This window comes from Caretta caretta, chromosome 14 (assembly GCF_965140235.1).
Source record: "Caretta caretta isolate rCarCar2 chromosome 14, rCarCar1.hap1, whole genome shotgun sequence".
In the NCBI taxonomy this organism is placed as follows: domain Eukaryota; kingdom Metazoa; phylum Chordata; order Testudines; family Cheloniidae; genus Caretta; species Caretta caretta.
In genome coordinates, this window is record NC_134219.1 from 10,978,732 (window position 1) to 10,998,550 (window position 19,819).

Here is a 19,819-nt window from a genome sequence, read left to right on the forward strand (position 1 = left end):
TCTTCCTCCATATACTGTAAATATAACCTAGCATATAACGATTCTTTGGAGAGAACACAATAATGATTGACACTCTGGGTCAAATTCCCACTTTCCTTACACCTGGTAACCCTTCTGATTTTGAGCACCTTTTACCTCAGCCCAAACATGAGTGATCTCAGTGGAGCTTTAAGGGTGTCACCACAAGCAGAATCTGGCGGAGTAATCATACACTATCAGTACATATGTACAAAGGAAGGCTGGGGATAATATGGAGAAAGACAGTAACAAATCATTTGGTTACCACTTGACATGTGATTTATTTATTTTTTTACCCTTTAACTATGATAACGCCTGCTCCTGACAACACTTTCCTGAGGGATAAAAATAGCAAATGTTGACAGACTTGTTCTCCACTGCCATCAGCCTACTGTAAACACATACCAGTTCTCTCTCTACATGATCCAAAGCCCACTGCAATCATTGGAAAGATTCCCATTAACGTCAGTTGGCTAAGGATCTGTCTCTTGGGAAACAGCGGCAGATCAATGCCATGCAATACTACACGGCGCTATGTCCTTACAGAAGCTGCATTATACAAATAGCGTTTTCCATTATTTAAAAGACAGTGTGCCCAGGTCTTCAGTAAAGCATGTCACCTGATCATGCTACTGGGGTCCCTTCTTTCTGGTAATGTGTTTGTGGCTCAGAGATGGGAGGAAGGGGGTGGTGTATGTTTTTTCCCCAAAGTTATCTTTCTCTACATAGACCTACATTTAAAATTCACACTTCTGAAACACTGACAATGCGGCTCGTTAATGTGATTATCCTCACCACAGATACTCAATCAGGTTGCATTGCACCATTCCAATCACACACACGAGACCGTTTTCTGTTTTTAAGAGAACTGTTGTCAAGTCCTTTTTAAAGTTAGTTTTTAATTTGCTCTGTGATAGTCTGAAACGCTTGAAAACGCTTTTTCCCCTGCTGATTTTGGCCTGCGACTTGTGGCAACGTTCACAAAAAAGAGATGAAATTATCATGCCTTGTCTGTGTGCTAGTGTCTTCATCACACAGACAATAAGTACACAAATACTATGTTAGTGTAGGTCCTACCTAAATAGCCAATTCTAAATAAAAAACCTCAAGCCCCTGAAGAGTATTATATATTTTAAACTATACATTTAAGTGTGTGTGTGTGTATAAAAATCTATATAGCAGCAACAGTGTCCTTAGGCACATTACAGACAACTTCAAGGAGGTCAAATTATGGGCCTGAACTATTTGATTTAGAATCACTGTACTACATTTTACTAGACTTAGTTTAGCCCCTTCCGCCTACATTTGTTTGTCCTTTGACTGTCGTAGACAGAATTAAGGTAGCCTCAAGACTGGTGCACAGCAGAGAAAGCTTCACTCATCATTTATCAGCCACAGCTGCTCAGTATTGATTCATTTTGGGTGAATTTCATCCAGGGGCAGGTAGCTTTATGCCTCACTTAAGGCATTAATGGGGAATATGTTGTGCCTCTGTCCTGGGATCAATTCCCCCTTATGGGAATAAAGAATAAAGGAGATCCCAACTGAGATCAGGGACCTCACTGGACTAGACACTGTACAGACTTATAGTAAGAGATGGTTTGTGCCTCAGAGCGTTTACAATCTCGGTAGACAAGACAGACAGACGGAGGGAGAAAGGAAATATCATTAGCTCATTTTATACATGGGAAAATGAGGCTTGGAGAGTGAAAGTGACTTGTCCAAGGCCACATAGGAAGTTTCTGGCAGATCTGCGGAAAGGTATCCTGATCTCCTAAATTTCAGCCTGGGGCCATAACCATAAAGACATCCTTCCCCTCAGACCTGATCGGATCCCAATCTCACACCAATTTTTTCATTTGCATATTTCCACTGGCTTCAGAGGAGTCATTCCTGATTTACGTCAGTGTATGAGAATAGATTTAGACTCCAAATCTTGAGAAAATAGCTTCTACATTTTGTTCCCTAACCGCCTGGTCACCAGTTCCAATTTACCTTCAGATCTTCCGGAATGAAGACTTTACGGGCTTTCTTAATCATCGGCTGTGGTTTGAGCTCTTCCTCAGAGAACTTGCGTTTACGAGGGTCGAACATCTCCTGGCCAGGAATGCTGGAGAGAGCAAGATCTGCAGGGTCAGGTTCATAACCCACGGGAACTTGGATTGTCTCAGGGTCAATGGGACTTGGAGTGTTACGATTTGTTGGCAAGATCTGACCTATAGCAATAGAAGACGGGTTCAAGATGTGTTATAAAATAAAAAGCAAATAGGCTCTTTGCATTTGGATTTTAGAGGGTCTCAAAATACATTACAAGCAATAATTCATTAAGCATCCAAACACACCTGAGAGGAACTCTGTCTATTAAGCATAAGAATATCCATTTTATATAGTGTTTATTGACACAGAGAGGCATCTCAAGTTGGGGACATAAAATGTCTGGACATTGAACATGTTGGCCTATATTACTTAGCCAAGGTCATAGAATTAGGAATAGATCCATAGGCTCTGACTCCCAGTCCCGTGCTCTATGCACTTGACTAAACAGTCTTCCCCTCTCGTCTCATAAACACATTTGTTTACGTGGAATCAAATCAGCATATCATGTTTCCAGCAGCACATACAATGGCTGGTGTAAAAGCTATTGAGCTTTGTTAAAATATCTCATCCTTGAGTGTGCAATATGGCTGTACAATTCTACTTCCACCATGAAATTCTATTAGTGATATTCTGAAAGGCACTGCAAGTAACTAGAACTATGGCGACCACTTAAAAATAACCTGCAAAGGGGAAAGAACATGGGTGTATGCCCTTTTTACTGTTTTATAATGTATGAAAAGTGCCTGTTCCCAAAAGAGGTGTTAACTTCTTGTTTTTATCTTAGTAATAGTGACTCTCATCTTCCCTTTTTTTGATGGCTTCTGTGAGAACCAGATAACTGCTTCTTTGCAGAGGTGGGGGGAATGCCTGAATCTTTAACAGAAAGAGGGTTTTCCTTCCAAGTGTTTTTATGGTGTTTAATAGGTATAACAAACATAGAGTTTTAAACAATCTGACTGAAAAACCTTTTCCCATTTCCACTGCTCAGGTTTCATTCTCTTCAGTCCTATTTACATTAGGGAAATTTGCAGCAGTGTAGCCTCACCCATGGAACTATACAGGTGTAAACTGCTAATGTGATGCATTTTCATAGAATTATAGGACTGGAAGGGACCTTGAGACTCGTGGCAGGACTACGTATTATCTAGACCATACCTGACAGCTGTTTGTCTAACCTGTTCTTAAAAATCTACAGTGATGGAGATTCCACAACCTCCCTAGGCAATTTATTCCAGTGCTTAACTACCCTGACAGTTAGGAATTTTTTCCTAATGTCCAACCTAAACCGCCCTTGCTGCAATTTAAGCCCATTGCTTCTTGTCCTACCCTCACAGGTTAACGAGAACAATTTTTCTCCCTTCTCCTTGTAACAACCTTTTATGTACTTGAAAGCTGTTATATCCCCTCTCAGTTTTCTCTTCTCCAGATTAAACAAACACAGTTTTTGAATCTTCCCTTATAGGTCATGTTTCCTAGACCTTTAATCATTTTTGTTGCTCTTCTCTGGACTTTCTCCAATTTGTCCACATCTTTTACTAATATGAAAACTATTACACATGCAAAAAGAAATGTTATGGACTTCTGTTCATCCTGGGCCAATCTTGCAGTCACCATCTGGGCAGTATTCCTGTTGAAATCTATTTTAGTAACATAAGCCAATGTTTCCAAAAATATTTAGGTGCTTAAGGGTAAGATTTTTCACAAGCATCTCAGTGACTTAGGAATGCAAGTCATATTGACTTCAGGCTTAGAGGCCTAACTTGAGGGGCGTGTATTTTTGAAAATGTTGGCCAGCATTATTACACTTACTATGTCAGTGAGGTCATTACGACTTTAGAGATAGATGGCTTTCATAATAACTTTACTAACATACTGTTACTTTTCATAACATCTTCATATTTCTATCCACAACTGTAATATTTACTGTGCAAATTAAATACCTAAAATCATCACTGTATTAAAGGTCGTTTGTAACAGCAACTCAAGGGAATTATCTGCAGCATCATTTTTTATTATTCTATATAAAGAACAACAACATTGCGGGAAAACTGCATTAGACAAGGTTTTGGTCTCAGAAATCATGGTTTCAGTAACAGCCATTTTAAAATAGCACCAATAACATCAGATTCTAGGAAAGGCTGGGACGGACACAGGAGAAGAAAAAGGTGGATCAAAGTAATTTTTCCCCCAGAAAAAGAAAGCGGAGACAATTCAGTTACTCGTGTTGTACCAACAATGGAGTGTTTCTTTCTCTCTCTCTAAGGATGTGGCACTCTGCTGCCAAGATCCCATTGTTAAAAATTGGACATTTCCTGTTGTGGTTCATTAACAAAACCAGAAAAAAAAATTATCCTAGCACATAATCACATGGGGACAGCAACCCCGCTGACAAATCTACCGGTAATAACTGTAGCTACAGTGTGAAAATCAAGAAAGGGTGCCCAGAGCATGCATGCTGCTATGGCGAAGTTACCTATTCTGTATCGAAGCAAAGTAGTTGACTTTCCACTGTGACACATGATTAGTAGATCTCTTTATCCTTTACGTAGCAATGAAAACTCAAGTCAGATGTATTTTAGCAAGTGAAGCGAAAGGAAGTTGAAAGCTTAATGGAAGAAACATGGCACACTAGTTTTTTGTCTGCTTGAAAGAATTTCATGAAAAAAGATGGTCCGTTCCCCTGGATACACAGGACGTAGTTTGAAACAGCTTTGATTAAATCATTTTTGCCTAACACATTTTATGTCTTTTTTTAAAGTGTGTGTGTGGGGGGGGGGGGGGGGGAATCCAGCTTATTAACTCAATAAACCAAAGGCACTTGTTTATAGTTTTATTGTAAATGGATGGCTAATCTCATTTCAGATATATGGGTTGGCGGCAGAAACAGGCCTATTTAAATGATTAAATGCAGGCACCTTCCTTTGATGTTAGTACATTTGTGTCTGTCAGAACAGAGCAGCCAGATATAGATCTTGCAAATTTTATATTAAGGGTAGAAACGAACCAAAACCATAGCTGTGAATATTTTTACATATTTATTTTTGGTGGGGAAGAGGGGTGTTCAAAGAACAGAGTGGATTTTGAAAATGGCCTCTCGCTTTCTAATGGATCTGAACCAAAAACCTGGTTCTAAATAATTCTGAACTCTGAAATGATCAATATCTGGATTAAAGATTGATATCTATCTATGGTGCGTGTATGGATTCCATTACCATAGCATCTAAGCATCTCCCAGTCTTAAACTCACAGCACTCCAATGCTATTTGTCCCCATTTTACACATATGGAACAGAGGCACAGAGATTAAATTACCTGACCAAGGTCACACAGGAATCTGTGGCAAAGCAGAGACCTGAAGCTGGATATCCAGAGTCCCAGGTTAGCATCTGAATCACTGGACCTTCCTTAAACAAATCCCTCAGATACAAAATGTGTTTTTCTATGTTTATAATGCATATATTTTGAAATAACACACAATTCTAGCAGAGATTTGTGTAAATAAAAAAATTAAATTCTTTAGGAGTTATTGTGACACACAAGTAATTGTTCCCATCAAAATTGTTTTTCAGCATAAATTTGCGGTTTTGACAACATGAAATATTTTGCAAAAAAATGTCTGGGTTTCCCAGAAAAATTAGCTTTTTCATCAAAATATTGTGACCAAAAAGTTTGGTTTTCATTCAACGTTTTCAGGTGAAAACTTCATGGGATAAAAAACTTTTGGACCAGCTTGAGTTAAGCTACTTCCTCTCTGCCTACACACAAAGACACACACACAATCACTTAAATTGATCCATAGGATCCAAACACCAAGGCCCTGATCCTGCAACTCCACACATGTGTTGATGCACAGCTCATTCATAAAGCTGTCAGATGCCCTGAGATGTGCATAAACCATCTAGGAGACCACGGGCCACTTGCTTTTGAGCTGTTTACCGCTACATAGGGCCCTGTTCTGCACTCCCTTACCTTTGGTGTAAATTAGTCAATGGAATTCACAGGAACGTGCAAGAGGGAGGAAAATCTATTCTTCTATGTCCAATATTAGGTCACTCCTGGCGCTCTGCATCTATGTATTTATTCTATCTGCTGTTGCCAATAACATTAGCCAGAAACCTGTCTTTGTTAGTTGCCTGGCTAATGGCCACTGCATCTACGCAGTGCTGGAACTTGTTGTAACTGAACACGACCGCGTGGGCTGCTTTGGATCCAGTGCAGATATTACTGTAAAATGTACAGTATATAGGCTCCTATTACCTACTTTTCTCTGTTTGTATGGCACTTGGGACTCAGCTCCTTCTGCAGAGTTTGTGCAGGGTGTTATTTTTATGCGCTAAATTCCTCCCAATCAGGGGCAGGTCAATAGAGAACAGCGATCGAAAGGTCATGTGCCTAGCAGCCGACTAATCCCCGCATCAGCGAGTGCTGCAGCTGTCACAACATCCAGTGAAAGAGTTGGTCAACCGACCAGAGAGAGGCTGTAGTGCACGAAGGAAGCCCAGGGTACCAGTTGCAAAGGCCAGGCAAATGTAAGGCATCTCATTGCTGGACATGAGGTGCCAGAGTCCTTTTTTAAGCACTCAGCACTGGCAACTGGGGCCAAATTTCCAAAAGAACACCAGCTTCCGTTTAGGCAGCTCAGTGAAGTGGCCAAGTTCTCAGACACGCCCAGCCTTTGCTGTCAGTGGGAGCTGATGGGCGGGGGGGAGGGGGAGACTGAGTGTTTTGGAAAATCAAGCAGCTTCATTTAGGTGTCTTAAATGGGAGCTGATGAGCACTGAATTCTTGGAAATCCAGCCCTAAAGGACTAGGTCTATGATGGAAGGAAGCTGGGTACAGTGGTTAAAGGAAGCCCTTATGCAGCCCAAGCGATGTGCCTCAACCCAGACTTAAAAGGAAAAGAATTATGTCAACTTTCTTTGGAAAGCTTTCCCACTCGTACAGAGCCAGACTGAACGTGCTAGTGTAGACAGGTCTCTGGGTGGCTCCTTGCATTTTGCTCTCAAGCAAGTCCACACATGACGCGTACCTATAGTGGCCACCAATCCCTTGTCTTCATTAATGCTTCTGCTGTTGCTACTCCAGGCGTTAGCAATGGTAGGACATTTTTCAGGGTAGTATGCTTAGGAGCAGGTGAACAGATCAGCATTGATGAGCTGGTTGGCCCTTAGCCTCTCTGCTACGGTTGCCAATGGGAAAGCAAATGTGGTGGCAATGCGGATACTTGTACACTGAGAACTGGACTGAGGCCAGCAACTTATCTCACCTAGGTCACTAAACAGGTATTAGAAAGCAACAACTTTTGTCACTGCCACATTAATTAAGCTTCACAAACCCGTCAGAGAGGAGAGTATTTTTATACCTGCATTTTAGAGAGTGGGAAAATAAGGCCCAAAATGATCATGTGCAATGCTCATGGTCACAATGTGACTCAGTAGCAAGTGTCCTGAAACCCAGGCCCCTTGTCTAACCACTAGGAAACACTTACTACCAACATTATACACCAGAGGTACAAGTGAAAAGAACATTTTCAGAGGTGTCTTTTGTTGATGGGTTGTTTTTTTTTAAATTATTTGTATTGGAGTAGAGCCCCGAGGTCCCAAGCAGGACCAGGATGCTGAATTATGTTGGTACAGCTGGTCAGAAAATTTTATATCAAAAATAAATCCACTCGGTTTCCTGGAAATTCTCTCTCCCCAGCCCCATTTTTCACCCCGGTCTAAAGCTGATTGGAAAATGTATACAAATATGACAGGGAGGGGAGAGGAGAACATTGTCTTGAAATATTTGTTGTTGTTGATGATCTAGTAGTTTTTGCACATTTGTACACGGGGTTGGAAGCAATTGTTAGGAGCCCAGCAGAAACAGATTACATACTTTCAGTTAATGGACTTTCTTATGCAAACTAAAATGTACTTTGGGTTGGCAATTATAACACAGTCTGGACTGACTGACACACTTAAACTGACACAAAATCTTCTCCCAGAGTTGCCCTAGAGAACAACACTGCAGTGTCAATAAGTTTTCCAAGCCTTTCCCTTTGGCAGCTGTCTAGCCATTGGGGGTAGTTCTCTGACCCCGAAACACAGACAGTCCCAGCCTAATCTGTGATCTACTTTTACATTAACTCTTTCATCCCATAGATAAGCACATCTGCACACAGATCTACAGCACAGCAGTCAGGACAGAGCTTGTAGACTGGCAGAATGTAGTGGGGGAGAGTGAAAGGAGCACTTCGGAGCTTGGTAATTATTTAAGGGCAATCTCCCACTAACGAATGTAACTGCTAGCTACAAACGTGATCATGTTAACAGAAACTAAACTTTATCTTCACATTTCCATTATTAGCACTAATAGTGCTTTACTGAAATAGTGACAATTATATGGAGAATAAGAACATAGCCTATGCTTACACTAAATAGAATAAAAATACACAGTGTACGAGACATCAACCTTTATACTTCAGGACAATATCAAACACTAGCTGCCTGGGGTTAGGAAGAAACTTCACCCTTGGGTGTGTTATTGCAAATAATTATGATTGGGATTTTATAGTTTCCTCTGGAGTATCTGATGCTAGCAACTGTCAGTGACAGGAAACCAGTGTAGCGGGGGAGGGATAGATCAGTGGTTTGAGCATTGGCCTGCTAAACGCAGGGTTGTGAGCTCAATCCTTGAGGGGGCCATTTAGGGATCTGGGCCAAAAATTGGGGATTGGTCCTGCTTTGAGCAAGGGGTTGGACTAGATGACCTCCTGAGGTCCCTTCCAACTCTCATATTCTATGATTCTGTTTATCTGGACCATTAGCCTGATCCTGTGTGGCTATATTCCTATATTCCAGTCCTATACAAACTGGATTCTATAATATGCATTTGTGGGCTGACAAGTAAAATTTTCTGAAGGAAGAATATCTTTGAATGACCAATGCAACCGCTCTGGCAGATTAATGGCTCCTAAAACATTATGATGAAAGTCTGGTGAATTTTAAAAAAAAACAACAACCAAAAAACCCCTTTAAGACAAAAGTGTTGTTTATAAATTGCATCTGAGTTCTAAAAGAATCACCATACACAATGTTTCATCTCTAGGCATTGTGTGTATTCCTGCTTGGGACCTGTATGAAAATATTGTACAATAACGGATAAGCGCAAGGTTTTGGGGGGCTGAATTAAGGCTGCACAGTGTAACCTTCATTTGTGTGTTACCAATTAATAGTTGAAGTATAAGGAATAGACAAATTGAATTCTTTAAGGGTTGAGCCTCCAGAGCACTTACAGATCATGTAACTGAGGGGAGGACTGTAAATGACATGCATGATAGAATTAAAGACTATTTAAAATAAAACATAAAATAAAATATTAGTTAAAACAAACAGGCATTATGCCACACACTGCATTTGTACTCACATTCCCAGATGAAATGGTGTATTCAGAGGTGATCACTTTCTGGATGAGAAGAATGGGTATATAATCCTCTCTCTAATGGTACCTTGATGGTGAGTGACACGCTTACCTAAAATTGGCATACTACCCTTTTTATAATCACTTATAATAATACCCTTAATTACTTAAATTTACCTTTTTCCATATCTGTATTTCTGCTACCATATTTAATCTTCTGGACCCCAAAACCCAAATATATTTTATTGGCTATTAATATCAAACATTATTCTAATTATCATTTGCATCAATACAAATTCTGTGATTTTCCAATATTCTAAAACATCCAAAAGTTCCCCTACAATACCTGCTAACACCAGTGAAAACACAAACATCTTTAATATGTGACCCGAGATGATGCTTTGCTTCACTTCTATTAATACCTCATTCACTCATGCTAACAAACTTAGCTTTAGCTAATACAAAGCTTAAACGTTAGGCCTAAAGGCCTACTCCCTACTTGCAGTTCAGCACATTTTCAATTAGCATAAGCAAACATTACTCTATAGGCTGCAACAGGCAACTTAACTTTTGAGTGCTTGACTTTGTAACCTTAATAGTGTTCTTTTAACAGTTTGTGTGTAATAGATATACTGTGCCTATACTATACTCCACTGCTTTGCAAAAGAAAATCCCAGGCATATGCACAAGCCATCATTTCATATAGACTGTAAGCTTTTGGGGACTGAGACTAGCTAAAATTCTTGAAAATGCCAAGGTGACTTAGCAGCCTAAGCCCCACTGGCTTTCACTTAGACCAGGACTCCTAATTCGCTTTTGAAAAAAGGGATTAGGCACTTTTGAAAATCTTTCACTGTCTTTTTTATTATGTGCATATACGGTACTTGGCTGAATGAGGCCCTGTGCATTGACTGAGGCCTCAATGTGTATGTTTACACTGCAAAGAAAAACCTGCAGTGCGGAGTTTCAGGGTATGTCTAAACTGCAGTTAGATACCCGTGGCTCGCCTGTGCCAGTTGATTCGAGCTCACGGGACCTGAGCTGCGGCCAGGGCTGTTTAATTGCGGTGTAGATCTTCCAGCTTGGGCTGCAGCCCCAGCTCTGGGACCCTCCAACCTCGCAGGGTTCTAGAACCCGGGCTCCAGCCCGAGCCTGAACGTCTACATGGCAATTAAACAGCCCCACAGCCTGAGCCCCAGGGGCCCAGGTCAGCTGGCACAAGCCAGCCACGGGTTTTTAATTGCAGTGTAGTCATAGCCTGGGTCAGTTGACATGGACTCAGAGATTTGGTGCCAAGAGTTTTTCTTTGCAGTACATACCCTTAGTGCTACCATAATAAATAATAATACGTTCTAAGGACCCAATCAGAAAATAAGCCAAACTTCTCTCTTCCAAAATAAGTGACTGGGAGCAAAAACGCAGCAAGATGCCTAAGACTCGCTGTTCCATCTCGTATGTCTACCCTGGTCTTTCACACGAACTAGCTGACTTATGCTGTGCCATCTGAAGAAATTGTGGGGTTTTCTCTGCTGTCTGGTGGACACTGCCCAGGGTTCTGCTCTTCTTTTAAAATGAGACTTAAACATTCTAACTCCCAGGTTTTTTCCCTGCTGCTTCTCTGGAGTAAAATGATTTCTCCATAGGTATCTGGGATCCACTCAGATTCTCCATGCAGCATCTGAACAGTGTTGGTCTGCTTAAGCCTCTTTGAGCCAATGACAATGCCGGCGTTCTTACTGCTTCCTTCAACTCACCTTATCATGAGCCTTGCTTGGGATATCCTTAATCAGGAAATCTCCCACCATTGCACCACTCCACCATGGTGAAAAAGAACTACCTGTGCTCTGCCTGCACAAGTTGCTCCCTCTAGTGGAACTGCAATGGTTGGAGATTCCACAGAAAAGGCCCGTGTAGACACAGCTTGAGTGTGATCACACCTGATTTACGACTCAATAGGCCATTGAGGCTCATGGGCCAGTGCATTAAAAACAAAGCATGTGGGAGCTGATGGAATATTTAGCTGCATGCCAGATGAGCCAACAGTGATGTTCAGTGGAGGATAGGGCAGAAATGGGGAGAGGATATATGGATGGTTTTGCATATAATTATTTCATTTTGGTTTACATTTGACTTGGGTGTTTCCCTTTGAGTCGTGGGATGTTCTCTGACCACTTGAACGCTGTACAGTTTGTTGTTATTGTTGCAAATACTAGTATGCTAGGCAACCTTCAAGTGCAAAAGGGGCAATTTTTCTTTCCTCCCCTTAAGGGAAAGGGCTGGGGCAGCATATGTAGTTTCACTTTGGGGCATCAGAAAGGGTAAAATCCACTCTAAGGAAGTCCTAAAGTCTGCTTTCCATTCCTTCAGAAGCTCTCTCTCCAACTTTAATCAACATAACCCACAAACAACGGACTTTACCTGATCCTTTCTCCTATGATAACAACCTCATGAGGTATACATAAGAATCCCTTAACAGGCACTATGAAATTGAAATCAAAGATACCACCAGGACTCATGTGGCATTCATGTTACTGACAAAGTGTCCTGTGCTTAGAACCAAGAGTGCTCTGAGACTCCAGCCTCTGTTCACGTTCCCCTAGTGTTGTTCCTTTTATTTAGTCTCCTCATGAACACTAGTGACTGGCATTAACATCCAGGACAGATGTCTCGCACTGAGCAACACATCTCATGCAAAGCCAGCATAAGCTGCCCCTGCCTCATGTATCTATTCCCTAATTATGGTACCCAAGCCCATCTTGTCATCTCACTGTCTGCGTGTTCTCAAAAGTCTGCAGAGTAAGATGTCCAGTGGCATGGAAAAACCCTGCATTGTCACTATGGTAAACCCAGCAAAATGAGTGCATTTTCCACCCCCTTCCCAGAGCCAGTAGTTAGTCGTAATTCTTTAAATCACTGACAGTTGCTAAGAGATGCTGTACAGGAGAGTCCTTTAGCAAGGGGGAACCACTGTAGAGAGAGTTACAGATCTCTGCAGACCTTTTCCTTCCCTTTCTGGATCTGCACATCTACCGATTAGAAACTCTTCTGGCTTTAGTTTAAGGATTGTTATTCATTAAAACATAGCGTGTTTGTTACAGTGCCAAAAACAAACAGATACTTTACACAGGATTATTTGTAAGAAATGATTATCAAATTACAAAGAGGAGTAAATAGTGGTGTTCACATATCTTCCAAATAATGAATAATTTGTGGCTCAGTAAATTTCGTTTCCTCCTATTTAAATTAAGGGCTGCTCATGCAAAGACAAAAAAAATTATATCTGTAATGGGCCAAATTCTGCCACCAATTGCATCCCACGGGATACCTGGAGAAGCAGAATTTGTCCCTATATTCTTATTTTGCACTTTGTAAGCAAAGCATGAGAGAGTGTATGTATCTAGTGTCTCTCTGTCTTTGCCCACAATTTACATAAGTGCATTGATAGCACAGTAGGCTGAGAGGGGTTGAGATTAGCTAGAACAACTTATAATGATGTTTAGGGCAAATTCCAAAAGAACAGACTGTTCCAGAAAGAAATTATTCCGCACATGGCTCGCCAATTACCCATCGGATGACGCTGCTTAATGTGCACCTTGATGGTACATCAAATGCAGAAGAAAATGGGCAGCCATACACAGGAAGTCTAAGCAAAAGGAACTACTGTGTCACTGAATATTGGACAAGACATTTCCTCTTTCTCCCACTGGGAGAGCCATCTAGCATCAAAAGTGTGAAGAAATACCATGTTTTGGATTAACGGCTTTCAAGAAACAGTAACAAGGGCCAGTGATTTCTGCTGCACTTAAAAATCATGTTGAGCAGAGCAACAAAAATTCTAATTAAAATTTATAATGCAGATAAAGGCACTCATGTTGAAATGTTGTGTTCATCTCAATTTGAGGCTGTCATAAATATAAGGGGAAGGGTAATCACCTTTAAAATCCCTCCTGGCCAGAGGAAAAATCCTTTCACCTGTAAAGGGTTAAGAAGCTAAAGGTAACCTCGCTGGCACCTGACCAAAATGACCAATGAGGAGACAAGATACTTTCAAAAGCAGGGAGGAGGGAGAAAAACAAAGGGTCTGTGTCTGCCTGTATGATGCTTTTGCCGGGGACAGAACAGGAATGGAGTCTTAGAATTTAGTAAGTAATCTAGCTAGGTATGTGTTAGATTATGATTTCTTTAAATGGCTGAGAAAATAGCTGTGCTGAATAGAATGAATATTCCTGTCTGTGTGTCTTTTTTTTGTAACTTAAGGTTTTGCCTAGAGGGATTCTCTATGTTTTGAATCTAATTACCCTGTAAGGTATTTACCATCCTGATTTTACAGAGGTGATTCTTTTTTACTTCTATTAAAAGTCTTCTTGTAAGAAAACTGAATGCTTTTTCATTGTTCTAAGATCCAAGGGTTTGGGTCTGTGGTCACCTATGCAAATTGGTGAGGATTTTTACCAAACCTTCCCCAGGAAGTGGGGTGTAAGGGTTGGGAGGATTCTGGGGGAAAAAAACGTTTCCAAACAACGTTTTCTCAGGAACCCAGATAAAGTTTGGCGGTGGCAGTGGAAGTCCAAGGGCAAAGGGTAAAATAGTTTGTACCTTGGGGAAGTTTTAACCTAAGCTGGTAAAAGTAAGCTTAGGAGGTTTTCATGCAGGTCCCCACATCTATACCCTAGGGTTCAGAGTGGGGAAGGAACCTTGACAGAGGCATCATTAAAAACGTAGAAAAATAGAAAAATCCACATGCTTGTGGAGTTATTTCTTGAGCAAATCCCACTATTCATGTTCATTCTTAACCTTTTCCACATTGCGACCTCATAATATACCACAAGAAAGTTGTGGGACCCTCTTTGTGTCTAACTGAAGAAAAGGAAGATAGTTCCAATTCTCTGAAACCTGTTCACGACCCCATGTTGAGAACCCATGTGTTAGTACATCCATGTTATATAACATACATTATTGAATGTTGAGATTAAGACGTCTACTCAGTATGTAACTCGCCTTCTGTCTATTAGTAAAAGTTGGCTTATCATGATGCCCTCAGGAAGTGTCTCAGCAAATGGGAATTGCTTATGATTATCATTAAACCTTGCTTTCTTTAAAAAGTTTTTTTTTTTAATGTACAAGTAAGTGAGTGGAGGCTGCACAATTCATTATCAAGGACACCTCAAATCTTGCCCCCCTCCCTCCCCCCCACAGCTGCCAAAAACAGATGAACAAACTGAATACAGTAGAACCTCAGCGTTACGAACACCTCTGAAAGGTTTGCAACTTTGAACGAAAGGTTATGGTTGTTCTTTCAAAAGTTTACAACTGAGCATTGACTTAATATAGCTTTGAAACTTTACTATGCAGAAGAAGAATGCTGCTTTCCCTTTTTTTTATTAGTTTAAGTTTAAACACAATACTGTACTGTGTTTGCTTTTTTTGGGGTCTCTGCTGCTGCCTGATTGCATACTTCCGGTTCCAAATGAGGTGTGTGGTTGACTGGTTAGTTTGTAACTCTGGTGTTCCTAACTCTGAGGTTCTACTGTACCATAATGATTATCAGGCCAGCTGTAATTAGCAAATATCTATATCCATTCATTGAGCTTAGGCACTTTTAAACACACATGCCTGCATCGTACAGACGTACACACGCACGTTTGACTTTGTTCATTGAGAAATAAGGACAATGTCAGTCACCATCTGGAGGTGTACTTTAAAGTTACTTTTCTCCAAACAATCCGAGCTGGGGATCTCAAAATTAATCACCCAGCCAGATGTTTGAAATGATTTTCAAACAAGGCCTTGCTCCTGAAACAGCGTGCTAACAGACACCCACATTGAACATATACCATGCATCACCTTTCGGAGCAAAGTTCAATATATCTACCATACCAATTTAAAACGATCAAAATGTTCTGTGTGGCGTATTTTACTCTTTACTTTCCAACATCCAAAACAAGCTAAATGTTGCTCAGATTAGAAAACAATATATTTCCCTAGCCTTGGTTAACAGTACAGTTAATCATTGCTATGCAACACCACTGCTTTGGGATCATTAATGAGGCCGAAAAGTGACAATGTATTTTTCTTTAACAATTTTATCAATTTCTACTATACAATGATCACCCTCAAACATTTGATCACCCTCAAGCTCATATTTTCTTAGTATGAGCCTGCTCCAAAATCAATGGGAGTCTTTTAATTGACTGGATTGGGCCCTAGTTGCACCAGTCCTTATATATTCTGTAGGGGACACTGTAAATACAGAGATAATGGTATTTAGCTACCTAAGGCAATTGACAAGTTTTTAAGGATGACCACAGCAAATTAAGGCTCTTTGCCTCCTTGTGCACCTGGCTACTGTTCATCTTGGGTTGAACAGGTTCAGCCCCTTTCAGTGCAGGAGTTGTGTATGCTTTTAATCAGATATTTGATCCTATAAGTATGGACTCTTATAGACAGGCTTTCCCAGAGTGACGACTCCATATTTGACCCTGAGGTTACAGGTAAGTGCACTCCCCAAACAGGAGAAGAAACATCTGACGGTTTGGAAAGCCCTGCAGTTGAGGGCAGTGAAAATTCATGTGCTTGGAAAATTATGTGGGTTTTACCTTTTACACTCCTATTCACTGCAATTTTCATGAAGTAGGTGGTGTTGCCACAGCAACTGTCATATCAGATCACTTCTGCAGTCTGACATTAAGATAATTTTTTTTTTTTTTTGGTAAATTCAAGCACATAGATTTTCATGTTTTTAAATGTCCTCTGCATTTTGGATATAAGAAAATATGTGGGTAACGAAGAGGCTTAATTTAAAACGGTGTTTATTTTTTAATGGCTATGCTTATGCCACATTTTTTCTTAATTTTCATTTTACAAATGAATAAGGAACAATGAAACCTGCATTGAACAGACTTAAGGAATTACAGTGTAATGAGATCTATTAGGAGTCTGTCTCACAATGAGGAAGGTATTCTGTGCCACTGTTTATTTGGGCTTTCCAAAGAATACAATTCAGTGTTCTGGTACACCTTAATCATCTATTTAGTGGTGAAAAAAAGTATGCTTCCTCATACCCAGATCTATTTAAGTGCATGCACTCCACCTAGACAATATTGCACGTTCAACGTTCACTTTGTTTGTCTGACCTAACTTGCATTCTAAAAATAATTATATTGAAATAAGAGACAATATCTTCACACCTATTTCAAGGGTGTTTGTTCTAATGGCTAGAAATGAGGACAGCTAATCTTGGCTTTGCTGCTTACTTGCTGTGTGACCCTGGCAAGTTGGTTTAACTCTCTGTGCCTCAGCTTTGTGATCTGTAAAATGGGTATAATACTCCTACTAAAGTCTCATTAAATTGCTGTTAAAACACGGCGATATCTATGAATGAAAGAAAGAAAGTGTGGTTGTTGTTAACACACATCGTACAGCTCAGGAGAAAAGAGCAGCACTGACTACCCTACAATCCGGTTCTTGCACTTAGCCTTTTCCTTGTTCTTTATTTCTTTTTACACAGTCTCTCTCTAGTTAGCAAATACACCGCTACCCTTATATAATGCAACCCGCTATAACACGAATTCGGATATAACGCAGTAAAGCAGGGCTCTGGGGGGCGGGGCTGCGCACTCCTGTGGATCAGCGTGTCTGGCTCTGACACGCTGCTCTGAGCGGCATATTAAGGGGGCCGGGCAGGGGCCGAGGGGTTGGATAAGGGGCAGAGGGTTTCAGGGGGGCAGTCAAAGGCAGGGCCTCCCCCCGCCAGGGTCTGGAAGGCAGGAGCTCTGCGGGGGCACTTTTGGGGGAGCAGCCGGCTCCGGTTCCCTCGCCCCGGCCCCAGCCGTGTCTCTTGGGGAATGGGGCTTGGGGGAAGGGATTTCCCCCCCACACCCCCGCCGCACTCACCGGCAGCGGCAGAAGTGGAGCAGCCCGGCCCCAGCCCGCTCCACTCCACCAGCTCCCAGCCGCGACACTCCGCTTCCTGCTGCCAGTGAGCGTGGGACCTTTCCCCAACACCCCACCCCAGCGACATGGCTGGGGCTGGGGCAAGGAAAGCGGAAAAAGGAAAAAAACTTTGAACAGTACAAAAAATTAGCTGAGGAGCAGGATGAAACTTGTAGGCAAGCCAAGGATGCGAGAACTCAAGCTACACACCTGTGATCCTGCATGCCCTTACTCATGTCACTAGTCTTTACACATGAGTGGTCGCATGGTACCAATTAATAAGTTCGTAAGAGCAACACCTTTCTTACCACCCTCAAGTCCCATTGCTGTTTTGTCAATGCGGGCAAATGTACACAATTCCTGAAGGCTGGGGAGGAAGGAGTTAAATTATGCAAAGGAAAAACTCATCTCAGGAGACACACCATTACTCTTTCTGCTTAGCTGGCTAATTGCTTAACAAGAACCTGTCTGGTGAGTTTCAGCAGCTTCAGATCACCATCTGAGGGCACTTTTGAGAAGGGCTGAAGCTCCTAAGTGTCACCGGGCCCACAGCTCTCTAAGATTACTGTTTACGGCTGAGATTTCTCAAAAGGCAACTAAGGAAGTAAGGTGCCTAGATCCTCTTAAAATTCAGTGTGCACCTAATTCCTTAAGAAATCTCAACCTGAATCTTTAAAGTCCTTAAGCATGCGTGTGTGTGCGCACGGGCGTTTTAAAATCAAAATCACAGTACATAGCCCAGTTTTAATAGGAGTTGTTCCATGTACTTATAATCAGATCAAATGTGATTATTGCCCACCCCATAATGAAGCAGTTTAGGGGCCAAATCCAGCCCAGACCCTTGCGCAAGCATGCAAGACCTGAAAAAGCAACTGAATCCTTGAGGGCTTTTTGGGACCAAATTCTCCTCTAGTTTCTATCTGTAGGAACTCCACCAAAGTGAACATAATTAAGTGAAATTTATCATTGGTAGGAACGGGAACACTGTGTAGCCCTTGCAGTGCAAGGAGCGGGTTGTAAAGACACTGAGAAGGAGTGCAGCGAATCAGGCTAGGCTACAGAGTGTGTCCAGTGGGACTCTGACAACAGATCCTCTGAACAAAACCCTCCCACAGAGGATAACTTGCTGTCTGGAGACTACAGTGGGTGCTGTGCAGCTGCTCTGCATACTGTCTCAAGGATGGGAATTCCAACTGCCCCAACCCATGCTCCAAAAACTCTTTTACTTGGGCTTGGTGGACAAGAAACAGACACTTATCAACACACAGGATTGAATAGGAAGCGTTATAAGAAGGGAGTGACCCTTTGAAAGTTAATTCTTTAAATTTCAAATTCAGTGAAATTTGACGAGTTTAGAAAGGGCCCAGCCTGACCCTCTCCATCACTCCATCAAGGGCCTGATGAAGTCAGTGGGAGGCTTTCTATTGATTTTTGTGGATCAGGCTGTGAAACCCTGATTTTTAAGTAAACACACCCTGAATGCTTCTAATGACAGTGAATTTGAGGCTTCAAGGCTTTCCCACCATACACTAAACAAACTATAAATCACTAGAAGACCTGGAGACACTACACATATTTTAAGTGTCCTGTAACAACAGAGCTTGACACAGTATTTTAACTGAAGTCTGAGTTTATGAAGGTGGCACATTTTCTGAGATCTCTCGTGTCCCTTTCACTTTGTAATCAGGAGCTTTAGAGATAATGGTCCTGCTATTCCCTTAGCATATATCAGCATAGCTCCACTGACTTTGATGCAGTTTTGCTGATTTACATCAGCATCAGCTGAGGATCTGGCCCACTATTTCCTTTTTTCTACACATTTGTGAACTTAGAAGAGTCCAGCAGAGGTGATGGTTGCTATATATTCTCAAGACCCCTCTGTATAGATTTTAGAAAGGCTGCTAAATAGCTATTGTGGGACTAGCTATTTCAGTCTGTTGATCTGTTCAGACACAGCCTGTAGTTTCACATTAAGCAATCAAAAAAGTTGTCTAGGAAAACTATTTTTTAGGTATAAAAAAAAAACCAAAACCACATCACAAGAAATAGTCCCTTATAAAATACTACAGTGTTTTCTCATAGCAGCCCCAAATGCCAGAGCCGTGCTACTAACCCGTGTTTTGGATGGCTGTGGTATTTTTTAGAAGGGCATCATCAGAAATGATGGGGTTTTGACCACAATGCCAACTTTCCAAAACATACACTGGATTTTGAAAAGTCAATTTTTGATTCACTGAGAAATAAACGAGTTTGCATCATAAAGCCTCTATCCCCCAAGAATCCCAAAGCCTCCTAGACGGCTAAAATCAAATCCAGCTTTATTTTTATGGGTGAGTCAGATTGCATGCAAACAGCTTCAGAGGAAGGCAAGT

At 41.4% G+C, this 19,819-nt stretch overlaps 1 protein-coding gene across 2 annotated transcripts in view; it reads right to left on the reverse strand.

Moving 5' to 3' along the window:
• The window catches only part of HLF (HLF transcription factor, PAR bZIP family member), a 44,350-nt gene that overhangs the window by 6,690 nt on the left and 17,841 nt on the right, over positions 1–19,819 (reverse strand). For both annotated transcript variants that reach the window (XM_048817705.2, XM_048817706.2), the window contains exon 3: positions 2,014–2,234. In XM_048817705.2, the coding sequence (XP_048673662.1) occupies positions 2,014–2,234 (221 nt within the window). The remainder of the gene's footprint in view (positions 1–2,013; positions 2,235–19,819) is intronic.